Source organism: Zeus faber, assembly GCF_960531495.2.
Source record: "Zeus faber genome assembly, chromosome: 17".
Classification (NCBI taxonomy): domain Eukaryota; kingdom Metazoa; phylum Chordata; class Actinopteri; order Zeiformes; family Zeidae; genus Zeus; species Zeus faber.
This window is the reverse complement of record NC_137204.1, coordinates 21,026,873-21,043,991: the sequence shown is the minus strand read 5'-3', so window position 1 is coordinate 21,043,991 and position 17,119 is coordinate 21,026,873. Positions and strand designations below refer to the sequence as shown.

Genomic DNA, 17,119 nt, shown 5'->3' with positions numbered 1-17,119 from the left:
TTTGTGTAATAAAATGCAATAAAACACGACGTCGGCGTCCCTGTGTTCCATTGCGTTTAGAAAGACGGAAACAGACGGTATTTCTACCCAGTGCCCGGGTGCGCAAATGTAAAAATAAAGGTGATCAAAGGAAGTCAATGAGCTGAGGAATGTAAATTTAAAAATATGAATTAAGACAATAGACAAATAAATGTGCTTCTGTATATAAATGAATCTCTTCTATGAGTTTTGTGTATATGCAGGTGCTCGTATGTGGGTTTGTATTAAGTGTATGTTTATCCGCATGTTTGTAGAGATTGTGGTGAGTCAGTGTGTTTGATCCGTGTGTGTGTGCGTGTGTGTGCGTGTGCTTGCGTGCTTGTGTGTTCGTACTACTCAGAAGCTGCTACCAAGGTGCACCCTGGGTTAGATATCTTGCAAAAACATACCCAGTGCATGTGAATACATTGCAAGCAATGCAACGCGACACTTTCTAGATTGAATATGAATATTGTCGTTGTTCCGAATGCCTCATTTATACCACGTCGCCTCCTATTCTTATGTATCTTTTGACAGAATAAAAAAGTTCCATCCGCTCCATTCGTAAACATGATTATTATTCACATGAAGACCTTTCTCTGGGTTAGAACACTTTTTTGTTGATGTTGGGTCCCTCGAAGGTGGTGTGTGTGTCGACGTTTTTGTAATATTCTGACACTTTCCCGAAACAAATGTCAGATCCCATCTAGGAAGCAGATTTCTGTTCGGGTGTTAATCTGGATATTGTATTTAATAATGAAATAATATAAATGTGTAGATTGATTGTCAGGACACAGAGTTAACAGATGATCCCATTTCAAACCCCAGCTCGGTTTCCAGTTGATAAAGCCAGGACATAATGCTAAACTAGAGCCAAAAAATGAATAAACATCTTTGAAAGAAGGTGAGATGGTTTGTGTCATGTGGGTCATAATAAGCAACAAATCTGGCTGTTTATATTTTTATTATTTCTATTTATTTCTATTTTTTCTTCTTCTTTAAACAAATTAGGTCATTAACAGTTTTTATTGCAGATAAATATGTTTCCATTGAAATGGTTTATAAAGGAGAGCCATAACAACAACAATCAAGAAGATAGGATGGATTCTGTGTTTGTTTTTCTTTCAGCGTTAATAAAAAACTCAACAACTGGAATCACAAAACATAGAAATCGAGATCAACAAAGCAACGACGTCGAAGTGAATTCCCTTTTTCCTTTTATTGAAAGACTTGTGTAAGGTTCACTTAAAGGTCCCGGGACCTTCAAGGTGCTTTTTCTTCTATTTCTCTCAAGGTCTAGTTGGCGGGGTTATGGCCGACAACCTCATCCCAGGCTTTCCTACACGTGCGCACAATGCAGTCATGTTCCCGGTCATCTAAAAGAAAAAAACAACAAAGAACAGTGATTTTGATTTGGGTTGTCTCTTTGTCCATCAAAATGCATTTTAGGATATATGCGTAAAGGGTTTATTGCCTGGCCTATTTTTAGATAAAGGGGCAGCTTTAGGCGTAAATATGCAAAGCCTTGGCGGGCTGTAACTTTGCATAATTAACTTAAAGCATTTTGTTTAAAAAATGATCAGACATCCACCTCTATCATTCGGCCAGAGGTCATTTTGCTTGTGGAATTGAATCGTTTGAGTGCCATTCAAGCCCGGGGTAAATGTGTGAAATCAAGATAGGGACGACAATTAGGAGAAAATATCTTCTCGGAACCACTTCAGACGGCAATAAATAATGCCCAAAAATGGTGCCAATTTTTCTTAAGGGGATGACTGCAAGAGGAGTTGATAATAAACACTTTTTTTTTTTTTTTTTTTATTGTCAAAAACTAAAATGAGTTGCTAATTGCAGGGGGGCGGGGGGAGAGGGGGTGCAGGCTTTGGCCGGGCGCACGCAGCTGCACACACTTGAGCGGCGCGCGGCCGCACCCCCCAGGTTCCGCGGCGCGAGGGGGCTCCATTGTGGGGAGCAGGTCTCCAGCTCCCCGGGCTGATTGTGCGTAATTGCCGGCAACGGGCAACACTAACAGCCTCTTCAAGTCCTCTTTCGCATTCTACCTGCGCAGGCCGGAGCAGCGGGTCATTTGAAACGCCGCCCCGGCGCGGCGGCGGCCCACGCTGAGCCTCGGCTCCACGCAGCTGCCGGGGAAGAACTCGTTCCCGCCGGTCTTGGTGGCCGTTTATCTCCGAGCAGTCAAAGGACATTTCTTCACCGGTGCTTTCTGGGGCTAATTACTATGTGCGCGTAGTTACTACGGCAAGCCCGGCCAAGAGGGGATGACCGCAATTAGCGTCCCCCGACCCCGCGAGCACGAGTGCGCCTTAATGACGATGTGATTGAGACGTTTTTATATTTGCCTTAATTTCGCCCTCTAGAGCTTGCACAACAGCATTTATCCGAATATTTAAGTCATCCTTATTAAATGCCGTAATCTGGGCACAGGTGGCTGCGCGTTGATTTTATTGCCTGCAATCTCACGGCTGCAACATAATGCCTTATCTGGGCGTCTAATGGCTGTAGGCCTTGTATAGATTTTTTGGGGGAAAATTTCACAAAAACAACTTCCTAAAGCCTTTAAATAATACTTATATTTTGACGAACGAAACATTAAAATGTTGTGTGAAACTGTCTTTCACATAGTCAGTTAAATATCATTTGAGTTTTAAAAAAGCAATAAATTGTCTTTGTGTGTCTGATTTTGCATGTAGTCTAAAGGAGGCTCCAGTCAACGCAAGTGAGGTATGAAAATATACCAAAAAATCAGCAATAACCAGCATTTTACTATATTATTCAATCATACTGTGCATGTCGCTGTTAAAAACCGATCTGCTTATTATTGCATTGCAACGAGGTGCGTCAAAGAGCCAGATTCACTGTGCAAAGGAGAGAGAGTGTGTGGAAGCCATGAAGGGCACCTTGTTAAATCTGTTTATCTTAATCCTTAAAATACACTCACAAGTAAAAGTGTTTCCTTCCAACCTAATGGCAGTGAACTAAACACTTACAGACACACGCGCAGGCATACACAACTGAAGACATGACTCAATTAGCCACAGGGATGCATTACACCAGCGGCCTAACGGGATCGTCCATAAACTGTAGTACGTCTCAAAGAGAAGATGCGCGGCTTCCCCAGGATCAAGAGGGAAGGGCTCCACCGAAAGTGAATCGGAGATCAAATTTGAGACTTCCTGTCAGAAGTATCCGGGCCAATGCCAAAGTACACGGCAGAACAAACCCGAATTTGGGTCACGTGAATGTTGTAAGGGAGCGTCGGAGTCGGGCGTGAGCCAGTGTCCCGCTCCGCTCCTCGCGGCGCAGACTGATGTTATCCGTCCGTGAAACACCTCGGTGGCGGTGAGACAAAGGGAGGGTCAGCGGTTCGGACGCCCGATGTGTTTTCCTTGGCGATGGAATGTTTTGAATGTTGAACCCTTTCTTCGCAAGGTTTCAAAGGGAAGTGGTTATTCCAGAAACAGGAAAGTGCCACAAACAATATGGCAATACATGGCCCCCGCTGCTGCTGCTGGGATTCTGCTCGTTGCCAAGAGAACAGTGACACAACAAACCCAAGCAGTGTCTTCTGTCGACTAAATGTGTGTGCGTGAGTATTATTAGTCTCGGTTTGTGTGTTGTGGGTAAATACAGAATTTGCGCAAATTTGGTCTTTTATCCTAATTTCTTACAACTTCCAGTTTTTAGGAATTGTATTAAATCAACAATTTCAGGGAAATTAAAACATCAGTACTGGCCAATGTATATATCGTTGTGGTTATGTGAGTGAGCAGGGTCTTTATCAAAGTTATTTTAAAGAGCTGTGATAGGTGCACGTCATCCTGGCGCTCAGAGGACGGGTCGCCGGTGTGCATGACTCTGTGCCTCGCCTATAAGCCACGTTAGATTTCAGTTTTCCATTTATTGGAGTCAACTTGTCTCCTCGCAAAGCCCGCTCACATAATTCAAGAAATGACTTTTGCCTTAATGTCCTTAATGCCATAATGACATTATTGCTTTGCTGTGTATGAATCTATTACGGTCGACTCTTTACCGCGATTATTCATAAGACTCAAGACAAAAACAAAATACCAACTAATGTATGATGAATCCTCTTTAAACCTAAATGGCGAGGATAGAGGGAGGAAGTGACTCGCCTATGACCACTATCCCCACTGCAATAAGAGATGCAGTACGTGTGTCTGGATTCCTGGAATTTGGACTGTTCAACTTACAGCTACAAAAGGCACACCTCTTACGCACGCGCGCACGCGCGCACGCACGCACGCACGCAAGCACGCACGCACGCACGCACACACGCACACACGCACACACACACACACACACACCCACGCCCACCCACACACGCACGCACGTCTTTCTTCCCCAGAAGGCCCGCTCGTGTCCAGATGACCCGGCTCTACCTTCTGTTGCTGGAAACTTCATTGGAACTTCCTCTCTACCATATTTTTCTGCCTCGTCCTGTCCTTGGTTCTTTTGGCCCAAAGCCTGGGAATTTCCTTAACCCTTACTCGCCAACCTTTACTCCCCTGCCGCACCTGGAACGGCCTGGCCTCCTTCACGTCATTAAAACTAAAAACGCCAGTGTAATCCTGGTCAAAAAAGACATAATGGTGTTTTGTTGAGGGTTTTGTTTATGTTTTGATTAAAAAAAAAACAAAAAAAAACACCAAAAACTAAAACAAAACCTACACTTTCCTCTCGAGAGAGGATAGTAGAACCCCCAGGCAGACGGCTTTTGATTGGAAGCCGTAATTATTATGACTGTGGCCATGTCTAAGACACATATACTATATATTATCAGTCTTCTATTATTAAACCCTATATCTTATCTATGTCACTTGTATGCCATGAGGATTGAATACAATGAAGTCAGGGATAACTGTAAGACACTGTAGAGAGGGACAGAACAGGGACTACGGCGCACGTTGCACTGGGGAAGGCCACAGACGTGTCTCTCACATATGTATCTTCTTATTATGGTTATAGGTTTTACACTAAATCCATATAGGGCATCCCTTCATTGGCCAGATAGGAAAAGGCCGATTCGCACCCGAAACTAAAGGTCAGGGCCTCCTGGCAGGGTAGGGCTGATCGTTGGTGGCATTAAAAAAACAGCCTGGCTACAAAAATGATCAACAACCTTATTGGGGAAGATCAGTAAACGCACTCCATTGTTTCAGTGTTTGGCACTGTGCCAAAGAGGATTCTTTTTTCCAAGTTGGCACCAGTGAAGTTTGATGGTAATTAGCCATGGCTCTGTTCTGGGCCGTCACTTTTTCAAGTTGATCATTTCATGGAAAATGAATTCATTGCAGGAATCAAAGGTTGAATGCTCCGAGGAATAAAGCAATTTCAGACCCTTCAGTTCTTGCAGGTTTTACAGATATATATGGTTTTTGACTTCTCTAAGACAAACGTTCTTCCATGCCCGGCGGTTGCTGCAGGAGGGAGCTCCGGCCCCGGTAAGCACCTCCTCTCTCGCAGGGCGGTTCCTCCCCAAACGCCGTCAGCTTGGGCTCAAGTTTCTGCTCCCACTCTCATCCCGGTCGGAAGCCACGAGGCTATACGTTCGGACTTTACACCCCCACTCTGACAAATGGGCAGCTCTCAGGGTTGAAAATAAGTATCACAAACTACCGCTTTGTTTATATTATATATACCTGCATTCGGCTTATAAGTATTTGGCTTCTCGCCATAAATCTCTTTCTTCCTCAAACGCGCACTCAAACACATTAGTGAGTGACAAGGCTAAGCAGCGGTGCCGTGCGGAGGTTTCCTGTTTTACCTGCATTCCTGTGGAAGTTCCCTGTGTAGGTAGAGACTATCCGGGTTTTGGGGTCATAGAACCCGTCACCACAGTCATAACAGCCCTCGGGGATAACGCGTGGAGGGTCCCGGTCCGTCAACTGAGACTCTCCTGCACGTACACAACACAGATTATACGATATATTGTGTCAGAATAAGCAATAAGCAAAATAAATGATAAATTAGTTATTAAAAATAAGTTGTACTCCTTCGGCTGTTTAGCTTGTCAAAGGCATATGCTACATGAGGTAACGTGACCTTTTATTTTTATATTTATGTTTGATAAATTGTGTGTATAGTTCGGTTGTATATGAGAAAATGCATAGATAAGTCATGCCCTTTACTGTACTCTGGGGGACTTCATGTACTATTCCAGGACATCCTGAGGCAATTTTAAGATACAGTGTATGTTTGAGTTTTGCATATTTGCGTATTTGTGTTTGAGAATGTATGAAATGGTGGACGAGGAATGGGGGATGTTGATATGGGATGCTATAGCGAATGAAGGAGCTCATGAATGAAGAGGAGATGCTGGTAACCTGCAGGCTTCAGTGTGTCACATCTTTCACTGTAGAAGCGCCGGTCATAAATATCGCAGTAATCCCAGTCTGTCTCCTGGTAGACCAGACCATCAGCAAACGTGAATGTCCCCTTAAAAACACAAATTGAAATAATCAAATATTCATAATATACATTCATTGAGTCAAAATTGTGTATATATATATATATATATATATATATATATAATTTACTAATTTATATATATATATATATATATATATATATATATATATATATATATATTTATTTAAATAAGCAAATAATAAATAAAAATATAATAATTATTGAATATATATATATATATATATATATATATATATATATATATAAAATGTTAAGCCATTTAAAGACTTAAGTAAAGACAGATGTTTCAGATTGTGGCCAATTTCAAATAAATCAGACCATCTTTATATCTACTGATCAAAAATGAGCATTCCCTAAAACTGGGAATGCAATGTGGGTTTCCTCCACTTGAACAAGACTTACCAGGCAACCATGAATTTGTGCATTCTTATGGATAAACTTATCTATATACAATAGTGTGTGTGTGTGTGTGTGTGTGTGTGTGTGTGTGTGTGTGTGTGTGTGTGTGTGTGTGTGTGCGTGTGCGTGTGCATAAGTTGTTACTCAAAGGTCTTTTCAGGTCAGCGAGGTGACAGGTGGAAAAGACCTATATCATACACAGATAGTCACTGTGCATAATTTATATTGAGCTAGAATTAAAATAAATGTATACAATATGGAGTGGCTTACACCTTATTGTCTCCACGATGCCTATGATTGCTTCGGAGCACGCAAGTATAGGAAGCGAGCGGAACCTAATAATTACAACATTAACGGTGAGTGATTGCTAAAGGGGACCAGATGCGTCGCCCACTATAACCAATGTGAAACACACTTAGAGAGAGACGGAGAGGCATGCGGATGAATGCATGGAGTATGATATGGACGCAAGCACACACTGCTCACACACACAATATACATTCTTTACACACACGCACGCACGTAGGCACACACACACACAGCTGACCACCTGTTCAGCAAGCCCCTTCTCCCAGGTTGCTTCATATTTGCTTCCGGTTGGAAAGTACAGCACTCCTTGTCCATGAAACATCCCGTCGTTCACCTCCCCCACGTATTTCGTCCCTGTGGGAAATGTATACTGTCCCTCTCCTTCCATTCTGTATAAGAGAAGAGATAATTAAATACACGGGTCAGTGCTTTGTATGATTTAGTTGGTGTATTAAATTCATATAAGGTATTTCATGTTGCTGCTACATGTGTCATCATGTGATGTCTTTGTGGATTTCTCTGCCGCACACTATTTGCCCAGAGAAAACATCTTGGGCAAAATTGTATTATTAGTATAATTGTGGCAACAAAAATATCAACAACAACAACAATATAATACAAATACCAATACTTCCAGCTCACTTAATTACCTGCCATTTTTTAAATCTCCTGTATAGCTACTCCCAATTGCCTCCATTAATCCTCGGTTGACTGGTCGCCTGTTAAATGTATAATAATGCTACCAGTATACCCCTCTGCCGAAGTGCTCCTGAGCTTGGACCTTGATCAATGAGGTATCTATCGATCTGTCGAGGCACAAATAAGGACTGTGTTGACAACGTCGCCTTGGAAACCATGGGACGCTGACATGATGATGGGTGATGGGCCAACACAGAGGGACTGTTGCTCGTCATATATAAATGTATATATATATATATATATTTTTTTTTATGTGTACATATCTGTATTTTAACTCTAGAATTTGAAACTCTTCTGAAACATCAAACGTATGATTTGCGAACGCTTTTAATCGTTCGCAAATACGCGCATGCTCCAGAAATGTTTTGCTGCGTTCCACTACAAACCGGGACTCGGGAAAGTCCATCCTGCTGCATGGGAAATTGCAAAGAACGGCCATTTAAGTCGGATTTCCAAGTCGGAATTCGGGGCAGATCAGTCGGGCCCGACGGTGCCCGGATAACAGATCCGACGTCATTAATAGCGAACGAAGTTCCGTTTGGGTGGGTATTATTCCAAAACACGTCGTACTCCCATCTAAATTATTGTGTCGTTTGATTTGAGGTTAACATGCGTTTTATAGCTTGTAAAAAAAACAAAAACACAATCGTGACAAAAAAACCAAACAAACACCACAAGCGCAACGCGGGCGCCCGACGTTCTCCCGAACGGGGCACGAGAACACGTCGAGCTCGGAGGCGAGCCGCACCGAATGACCGATCGCCGAGTCCCAACGAAACGCACCCGTTCGCGTTTGGGCGCACGTTCGCGACGTCACAAGCATGCGCCTCAGACCAGCGCGCATGCGCAGCGGGCTGACCTTCCGTGCGGCCTCGTCGTCGCTCGTCCTACTGCCGGAGGAGGACCTTGGATGCGTGGAAGTCGTGGCATTTAATTCTCCGTATTGGTGTCCCGGTACGAAGAGCGAACCATGCCCACCACGGTGGAGGTACCCACCCTGGAGGAGCTGAATGTGGACGAAGTGAGTACATATTTGGCTAATTTAGGTGTAAATGAGCGCGCTATCGAACAATGCTAACCAGCCGGCTAACGCTAACTCCTGCTAACTAACTGTGGGTCCTCAGCCTGTCACAACATTGACAACATTACTAATCTGATCATGAAAATAAAGCCAACAGAAGCCGTATGAACAACGTATTCCGAATGAAGCCCAAACATTCTGTTTTGTGTTGCGTACACCCGTCCTTCTACACGTCTACAACATCAATTGTTATTATACTCTACTTGTCTTGTGCATGAACTACCTTCCGATTTCTACCAGATGACAGCTTCCTGTGCCACTATGGCCCTTTCGGTGTTCACACACAGGATTCAAGTTTAATCACCACGTCCGAGCAGGCGTCGATCACTTGTTGTAAGTTGTGTTTCTTGCCCTTGAAAGTTAGATTTGTGTTGGATCAGTTTGAGGGCATGGCGAATGAGAATTAATTCAGCTATGCGGTCTACACACAAACATACATTTTAGACTTTCTTGCATTGCATCCTGTTTTGTAACTTTTAACAAAATATAATGTTAATGTTTCCCAGCATTAAAAAATGTTTATTTTTACAATGAAATCCCATGGCACACCACTATCAACCACTAAAATCGTCACCAACACGTACACCGTTTAGCCACAACATTAAAACCACCACTAATATTGTGTAGCTCCCCCTCGTGCCCCCAAAACAGCTCTGACCTGTCGAGGTATGAGCTCCACAAGACATCTGAAGGTGTCCTGTGGTATCTGGCCCCAAGACGTTAGCAGCAGATCCTTTAAGTCCTGTAAGCTGTGAGGTGGGGCCCCATGGATCGGGCTTGTTGTTCCAGCACATCCCAAAGATGCTTGATCGGATCGGACCCTAACCCTGGCCATCCACATAATGTAGAAGAAAACATGATTGATCAGACCAGGTCACCTTCTTCCATTGCTCCATGGTCCAATTCTGACGCTCACGTGCCCATTACAGGCGCTTTCAGCGGTGGACAGGGGTCAGCATGGACACTTTAACTAGTCTGCAGCTAAACAGCCCCATACACAGCAAGCTGCGATGCACTGTGTGCTCAGACACTTTTCTATCATAGCAAGAATTAACTTTTTCAGCGATTTGTGCTATAGTAGCTCCTCTGTGGGATCAGACCAGACAGGCTAGACTTCACTCCCCATGCACATCAATGAGCCCATGGGCGCCCGTAACCCTGTCGCCGGTTCACAGGTTGTCCTTCCTTGGACCACTTTTGGTAGGTACTAACCACTGCATACAACATCCTACAAGACCTGCCGTTTTGGAGATGGTCTGACCCAGTTGTCTAGCCATCACAATTTGGTCCTCGTTAAAGTCACTCAAATCCCTATGCTTGCCCTTTTTTCCTGCTTCCAACACACCAACTTCAAGAACATTATAGTACTTGTCTTTGTCTGAGGTTCAAAAGTCAATTTCTTTTATCCCTGTCCTTATTCAGGTCAACGTGTCGTCGGCAGTGCTGAAGGGTGCTGCACACCACTATGGCTCCCAGTGTGATAAGCCCAATAAGGAGTTCATGCTCTGCCGCTGGGAGGAGAAGGACCCCAGAAAGTGTCTGCAAGAAGGGAGAAAAGTCAACGAGTGTGCACTTAACTTCTTCAGGTGAAGCATTTTCATTGCAGAGATAAGACATGAAGCCTTGGGTTGCCAGCTTTATGATATTTCTGTTTTTCTCAAGTAAATTCAAAGTGTTTCATAGCTACATTGCTTGGTCAAAAAGCTTTCTGTGTACAGAATCCAAACATTGCAGATTTATAAAGATTGCCTTATATTTTGTAAATAGTGTGGAGGTCAAAAATAACTGATATTACATCAAAACAAAACTTTCACTTATAGAGTTTAAATTTCACTATGACAGTTTAAATTTATATATTTGTATTACTACTTTATAAACACAATCAACTATTGCAGCTGTATAAAGGATTCAATTCCAATGAATAAAAATGCATTTTTTTTTATTAATCCACTTTTACAGTGGTGACTTATCACAATGTTAATCATTATATTATAATTATCTCAAAATAACAATCATATTTTATTCTGTACTGTACAAGTAGTTTAACCGATCACTGGTCTAATGGATCATTACTTGTTATGTGTAGATAGTTTGCATCACATATTGTTAAGTGAATATGTTTTGCACTTTGGGCAGAGGGGTGTGATTTATGTTGAACCATCTTATAGAAAAGTAATTTTCCTTAAGCCAAGCACAGTCAAAGCACCCACAACACATGTTCATTCATTATGTTTCAAGACCCATTGCCTAAAATGACTATGTCCTGCTTGAGAAAAGGGTTGATGTTGTATCATCTTGAACTCATAGTAACTTGGTTGTAAATAAGGAGTGATGGAACATTCTGAACCATGCTGATGGCTAGAGCTGGTCTATGATGTCAAATCAATGATAAACTGATAAATAAACGTGTGTCGTAGGGGATGGTGTGTTATGTCATTTAATCTATGAATCTTTTACATATTGAGTGGCATTTGTAAATGCTGCTTTGAAAAATGACACCAGCAATTGGTGCACACACTTCATTTAGCATATGGTGGAGTTTGGAAACAAGTTGCTTGTGTTACCTTTGATTGCAGAAACGCGGGAACATTTGGCTTCCCTTTGTTAAGTATCCTGTTTGTTTGAGCCGACAAATGAGCAAACACACGACACTGCATCGCTCTTCCTTAGTTACTGTAGATGCCTGTCTTCCTATTCTGTTCCCTGGAGTCTTCCCTCCCTGTTGACTGGAGTTCCTCAGTACTGCTTATGACTGGAACACTATATTTGTTTTGAACAAAGAATGAAGGCTGGATGAGGTGAATACATTGGGTTGAAATAATGAATGAATGGGTGGTGAAGGTTTTTTTTTTTTTAAAGGAGACGTCTCACAATTGCACGCAGAAGGGACACTTTTAAGCAGGATACGAACATGAGTGAAATTAGGTCGATGATGGTACATTTTTGTGGCATTTCTGGTGTTATATAATTGGTGCTGTGTGAAGATTTAAAATTTGAGCGGCTTGCAGCTTCCGTAAGGTTTGCAGCTCAGTTTATCTCGGCATTTCCCCTTCGGTGATGGGCATGTGGGCATCATGGGTTCTGATTTGAGGCGGGGAGCTCTTGAGGTGTAATGCAGAGGGCTGACGGCTGATCTAAGGAGCCATGGTAGGGGTGGAATAAAGCTTTTTATTCAAAGCATTAGTACAAGTTGAGGAGATGAGTATGTTTATTCTTTTTTGGAAGACGGTGGCATAAAAGGTCTGCCTTAATTGGAAAGAATTGTTCTTTTGATCGCACGCTTTAAACCTGTAATTTTGTTTGTTTGCCTTCACCATGGCTTTGTGTTTCAGGACTTCACAATGTTTTTGGTTTTTTTAAATTTATTTCATAGACTTTCGTCCCTTGCTTTTATAAGATGTAACAGTATACAGTGTATACATAAGGCTCAGTCTAAACTATCAATCACATCACATGTCCTCCCATTCTGTGATATTCTAGGCTCTCTAACTGACTCTGTGGTCAGTTTTGGATGGAGTTACGACCCAAGTTAAGCTACATTCATTTTCTCTCCAAATGTCGGAACAGTCGACCTACAGATGGCTGGGGAAGCGGCGTGTATTGGAGCTAGAGGGATCCAATGTTTTCCACTCCTTTATTGGACGGCTGACTATTTGCTTTTAACTTCCAAAGATAAATGTTGCAAAGTTGGGACCGCTGCATGCTTTTTTTCCCTCTAACTCGGTCGCTGATAAGCATTTTCCAATCGTTTCATCTTTTGCACTTAGTTGAATGTAGAAACCAGACACGACCGTGGATGGAAATGTAATGGTGGGGGGAGGGGGGAAAGAGACAAAATTTGGTGATTACTGTATTGCAAAAACATGCTTGATTTTCTGGTAGCCACACTGGTCAATGATCATATTTTGGCGTAATTGGTATTGATAATTACAGTAGGCTTTTTTTTTTTTTTTATCCTTGAATTCACTTGATGATTCTACTTTCCTGTGCTTGATTTGTTTTATCTCCTGGGTAGGGTAACGCAAATTGGGGGGCAGAGGCCATTAAAGCCCATCTCCACTTCAAAAACTCGAAGCAATTTGCAACTGGAAATAAATGTTTGGGTTAAAACAAAAGCCAATGATAGACACGGTAGATTGGTATGCAATTAGAAAGCTGTTTATAGTGGAATATACTTTAAATATAAGCCCATGTGTTGTGTCGCCATCTAAGTGCCAGCGGAGGCGGGTGTGAGGAAGTTGTCTGGAGCATTTCACCCTGAACGCTTGTGTCTGTGTTTACCAAAAGTTTACAGACACAGCTGTGTGTGTGTGTGTGTGTGTGTGTGTGTGTGTGTGTGTGTGTGTGTGTGTGTGTGTGTGTGCGTGTGTGCGTGTGTGCGTGCGTGCGTGCGTGCGTGCGTGCGTGCGTGCGTGCGTGCGTGCGTGCGTGCGTGCGTGCGTGCGTGCGTGTGCGCGCGCGCCCTAGGTATCAGATAGGTGGTATACCTGATCTTTAAATAATACCCAACACCCCGAACAGAACGTAAACTCGTACTTATTGTGAAAGAGCAGCACCTCTAATTAGAATAATGGGGACTAAAATTTGAGAAAATTCGTAATTACATCGTGGACCTGGCTCGGTTGTTTATGTTCTTATGGTATTTGCCGAACACCTTTTAAGGCGGACCGTTCAGGTGACCTGTTTGCAGCGTTTTGACCTCAGGAGCCCAGCCAAAGGATTATGTATATCTTTCCATGTGGGGGCTCTCTGATTCTAAATCACAATGTCATTTGAATCCCCGATGCACTTGGAGCACCACGGGGCTTTTACAATCTGATTCTAAATCCCGGAGTCTGCTGCCGAGCGCTCTCCTACTCCGTCCAGTCGAGGCAGATAAGATGAGTGGGATTTATTCAGAATACCCAAGGCCCTTGTCTCCTTTGATTCTGGTTCAGTTTATATCTGCGGAGCAAATCAAAAGAAAACTTTGGAGTTACTCAGCGCACTGGAGCTAAAAGGACTTAGCCATCCCTCCCCCCCTCCCTGATCCAATTTAACTGTGGACTCTTCTAAACTGGACCCTTTGACATTTGATTCTGATCCAAATCTCTGTCTGCGCCGCGCTCTTTCAGGCAAATAAAGGGGAACTGTGCCGAGTCATTCACGGAGTACTGGACCTGTCTGGATTATTCCAACATGGCGGAGCTGCGTCGCTGCCGCAAGCAGCAGCAGGTCTTCGACGACTGCGTCCTTAACAAGCTGGGATGGGAGAGGCCCGACCTGGGAAACCTGTCTAAGGTGAGAGGAAAGAGCAGTGCACCGGGAACCGGGGGAAAAACACGCGTACGAATGGACAGAAAAAAAAAACATGAGAAACTTAAGAAGCCGAAAAAAGTATGGGGTTCTGTGGCGAACTGTGTCCGAGGTGAGCGATGGACAATGGAGGACCAGGAAGCAGGAGATTGTGAGGAAAGTCACAATTCAGGCCGGGAAGAGCAATTCTGGCAGAGCAAAAGAAAGGAGGTCAAGAGAGTAACAATCTGGACCGACGGAGAGGGGGGAAATTAAAAAAAAAAAAAATTTAATAAAAAAAGTAGATTGGAGAAAATGGATGGTGCTAGATCGGGGCAAACTTGGCAACGCGTTTATTGTAAGGACGGAGGGAAGGGGAAGAGAGTAGGGAAGGGAGTTGTCCCTTTTTTGGGGTAATAAATCTTAACACAAGAGGATCCAAGGTGTACAAAAAAAACGGAGTTAAAAAGAAAATGAAGAAATGTCGTTTCACGTTGCCTTTGGAGAGCTGCTGATGAGCTTTGATTGTGTGTAGTTTTCTTTAGACACTTTCAACACAGATCATATTTAATAAGCAGCCATTAATGGAATTACGACAAAAATGTTTTAAGAACACGATACCGTGCTCTTACATTGGTGGAGACTTGATCCGACCAAACTGTATCATTGGCATCACATCTCCTGAGAACTTAAACCTCTTGTGACAACTACATTGTAAGTTGACGAGTCCAGGCTGTTTTTTTTTTTTTTTTTTTTTACGCCTAATAAGCGTTTTATTTTTCGTCCGTAGGTGACCAAGGTGGAGACCAGCCGCCCCATCCCCGAGAACCCCTACCACTCGAGGCCTCGTCCAGAGCCCAACCCCGTGATCGAGGGCAAGCTGGAGCCTTCCAAGCACGGGAGCAGGCTGTTCTTCTGGAGCTGGTGAAGCAGGGGGGCCCGGGGCCGACCCCATGCAGCCGGCCGCGCCGTGGATCCGTTCCAGAAACCGCCGCGCGTTCGAAACTCTGCAGGCCCCCCGAAAATGATTCTAGATAGGGGTTCTTTTATCGCCATGGAAATATTGGAAATGCACGTCTCTGAGATGATTTCCAAGGTGCAGGCATGGCGGCCGCAGCTCCTATCTAGCCCCGATTTCCGAAAGTTCCGTCATAATTAAATCCGCCTTGTGTCCTTGTTTTAGCGTTGTTGTTATTCTGGACAGGGCCAATGGCGCCTGGTTCCTCCAGCCACTGTACACCTAGCGTCGTCAAGCCAACGGAAGGATCGCTGTGTGAACGGGAGTCTGTAATCCGTACAGCGTTCCTTATGTATATGTAATGAGTGAACAAACGCCGCACACTGTTACGGTTTGTGTTGTGAAAGAGAATAAAAAAATAAACATCTAATTTAAAGCCGATGCGTCGACATGTTTTTTTTTTGTCGTTTCACGAATGACCGATGTTGGATACTGACCCTTAAAGGATAGGTTTGCCATTTTTCAACCCCTTCAGGATAATTTACAACTGTTCATAGCACATCACCCAACATTCGAATAAAGCCTTTCCTCCGACAGTCGGTTATTCTTGGAGTTGGCTAAATGTTTCCCGCGAAGAACGGTGCCATTAAAGTACGAAAAGCACAATCGCCGCAATGTCCGCGGCTCGCGGCCAACACCTCAGCTTTGCGCGCCTGGGTTTTGTCAGCCTGAGTATTATTGTCGCGCCGAGGTGGGAGGTCACGGTTCGGGGTCATTACCTGCGGCCAGAGGGAGCTGCCTCCGCTTCCTCCTTTTCTCCCCGCTCACTTCCTGTCTGCGACCCGAACCGGGGGAAGACGAGGGGAGGCATTTTGAAGATGCCAACAGAGGGGTTTGCGGCGCTGCCAACACGTGCAGGGATGCACGCACACACACACACACACACAACCTGGAGTGAAAGGAGATGGGAAGTCGGTTCCATGACGTCCCAGGGAACGGCGCAGGCTTTGCCGACGTGCACAGAAGTACCGGGAAAATGGTCGGAAAGTGAAGCCAGGGTTTAAATGGCAGGTGAATGAAAGATAATATTTGCACCTTATTTGCTTTTATTTACGCGTGCATCTCAGGACGTTTTGGAGAAGGTGTCGTTTTGTCGTGCTGGGACTTCTTCTTCCTCCCCGTCAAACTCCAGGCACGTTGAACCTCTGCCATGCGGTTGATTTCTGTGGGGACCAATAGCGTCGTACAACTTGACAGCTTTCTCATACTCTCCAGCGGAGGAATGACCCGCGGGTGTTTTTCATATGATGTAATAAGGCCTCGTTCCAATACGGGAACATACACATGTGCGGCGGGGCCAAGGAACCTTTTTGAGGCTCCGAAAGAAAAGTCAACATTTAGCATCCACTGACACTCGTCTCGATGTTATTCTGTCAAACTGCCCTCGGTGTTTGTTTTCGGGGAAAATCTTTCATCAATCTCGAGATCCCTTCAATGTGATTTCGGTAGTTCATGCTCTGGTTATTTCTTCCCGGTGGTTCCTTTTGTATTTAACAGCGCTGGCACGTAACTGTGGGTAATTTACAGTAAGTAGGTCGTAAGTACATTTTCGAGTATCTGCACTTAATTATATGCAGTTTTGAGTGACTTTTACTCCGGTACCTGTGCATTTTAAAGCAAATATCTATTTTTATCTACATTTCTAACAAATTATGATCATTTTATATGTAGGCTTTTTTTTTGTCATAGGCTTTATCAGGGCACTGGATATTACAAGTACTTTTTCTTTTAACGCTTGAAAATACTTTAAGCAAGTAGTTCTATTTTAAGTAGAAATGTCAATATGGTATTTTTAGTTTTACTGGAGTCATTTTGTTTATTTGTACTTTTACTTGAGTAAAATGGAGAAC

General features: G+C 43.6%; 2 protein-coding genes across 4 annotated transcripts; one reads left to right on the top strand and one right to left on the bottom strand.

The window, feature by feature from the left end:
* Positions 1–1,286: 1,286 nt before the first annotated feature.
* Positions 1,287–9,319, bottom strand: morn5 (MORN repeat containing 5). Of its 3 annotated transcripts, none has more exons than XM_080018009.1 (5): positions 9,201–9,319; positions 7,436–7,586; positions 6,384–6,495; positions 5,825–5,956; positions 1,287–1,394 (listed from the first exon to the last, which is right to left on the bottom strand). In XM_080018009.1, the coding sequence occupies exons 2-5, from the start codon at positions 7,583–7,585 to the stop codon at positions 1,315–1,317; spliced, it is 474 nt and encodes a 157-aa protein (XP_079874135.1). In that variant the 5' UTR covers position 7,586; positions 9,201–9,319; the 3' UTR covers positions 1,287–1,314. The 3 variants fall into 3 exon arrangements, with proteins under 3 accessions (XP_079874135.1, XP_079874133.1, XP_079874134.1); XM_080018007.1 differs by lacking the exon at positions 9,201–9,319 and adding an exon at positions 7,848–7,984; XM_080018008.1 differs by lacking the exon at positions 9,201–9,319 and adding an exon at positions 7,848–7,984 and having other exon boundaries at positions 7,439–7,586.
* ndufa8 (NADH:ubiquinone oxidoreductase subunit A8) lies at positions 8,745–15,650 on the top strand. The gene is made up of 4 exons (XM_080018010.1): positions 8,745–8,917; positions 10,400–10,563; positions 14,092–14,257; positions 15,042–15,650. The coding sequence occupies exons 1-4, from the start codon at positions 8,867–8,869 to the stop codon at positions 15,177–15,179; spliced, it is 519 nt and encodes a 172-aa protein (XP_079874136.1). The 5' UTR covers positions 8,745–8,866; the 3' UTR covers positions 15,180–15,650.
* The last annotated feature ends 1,469 nt before the right edge of the window (positions 15,651–17,119 follow it).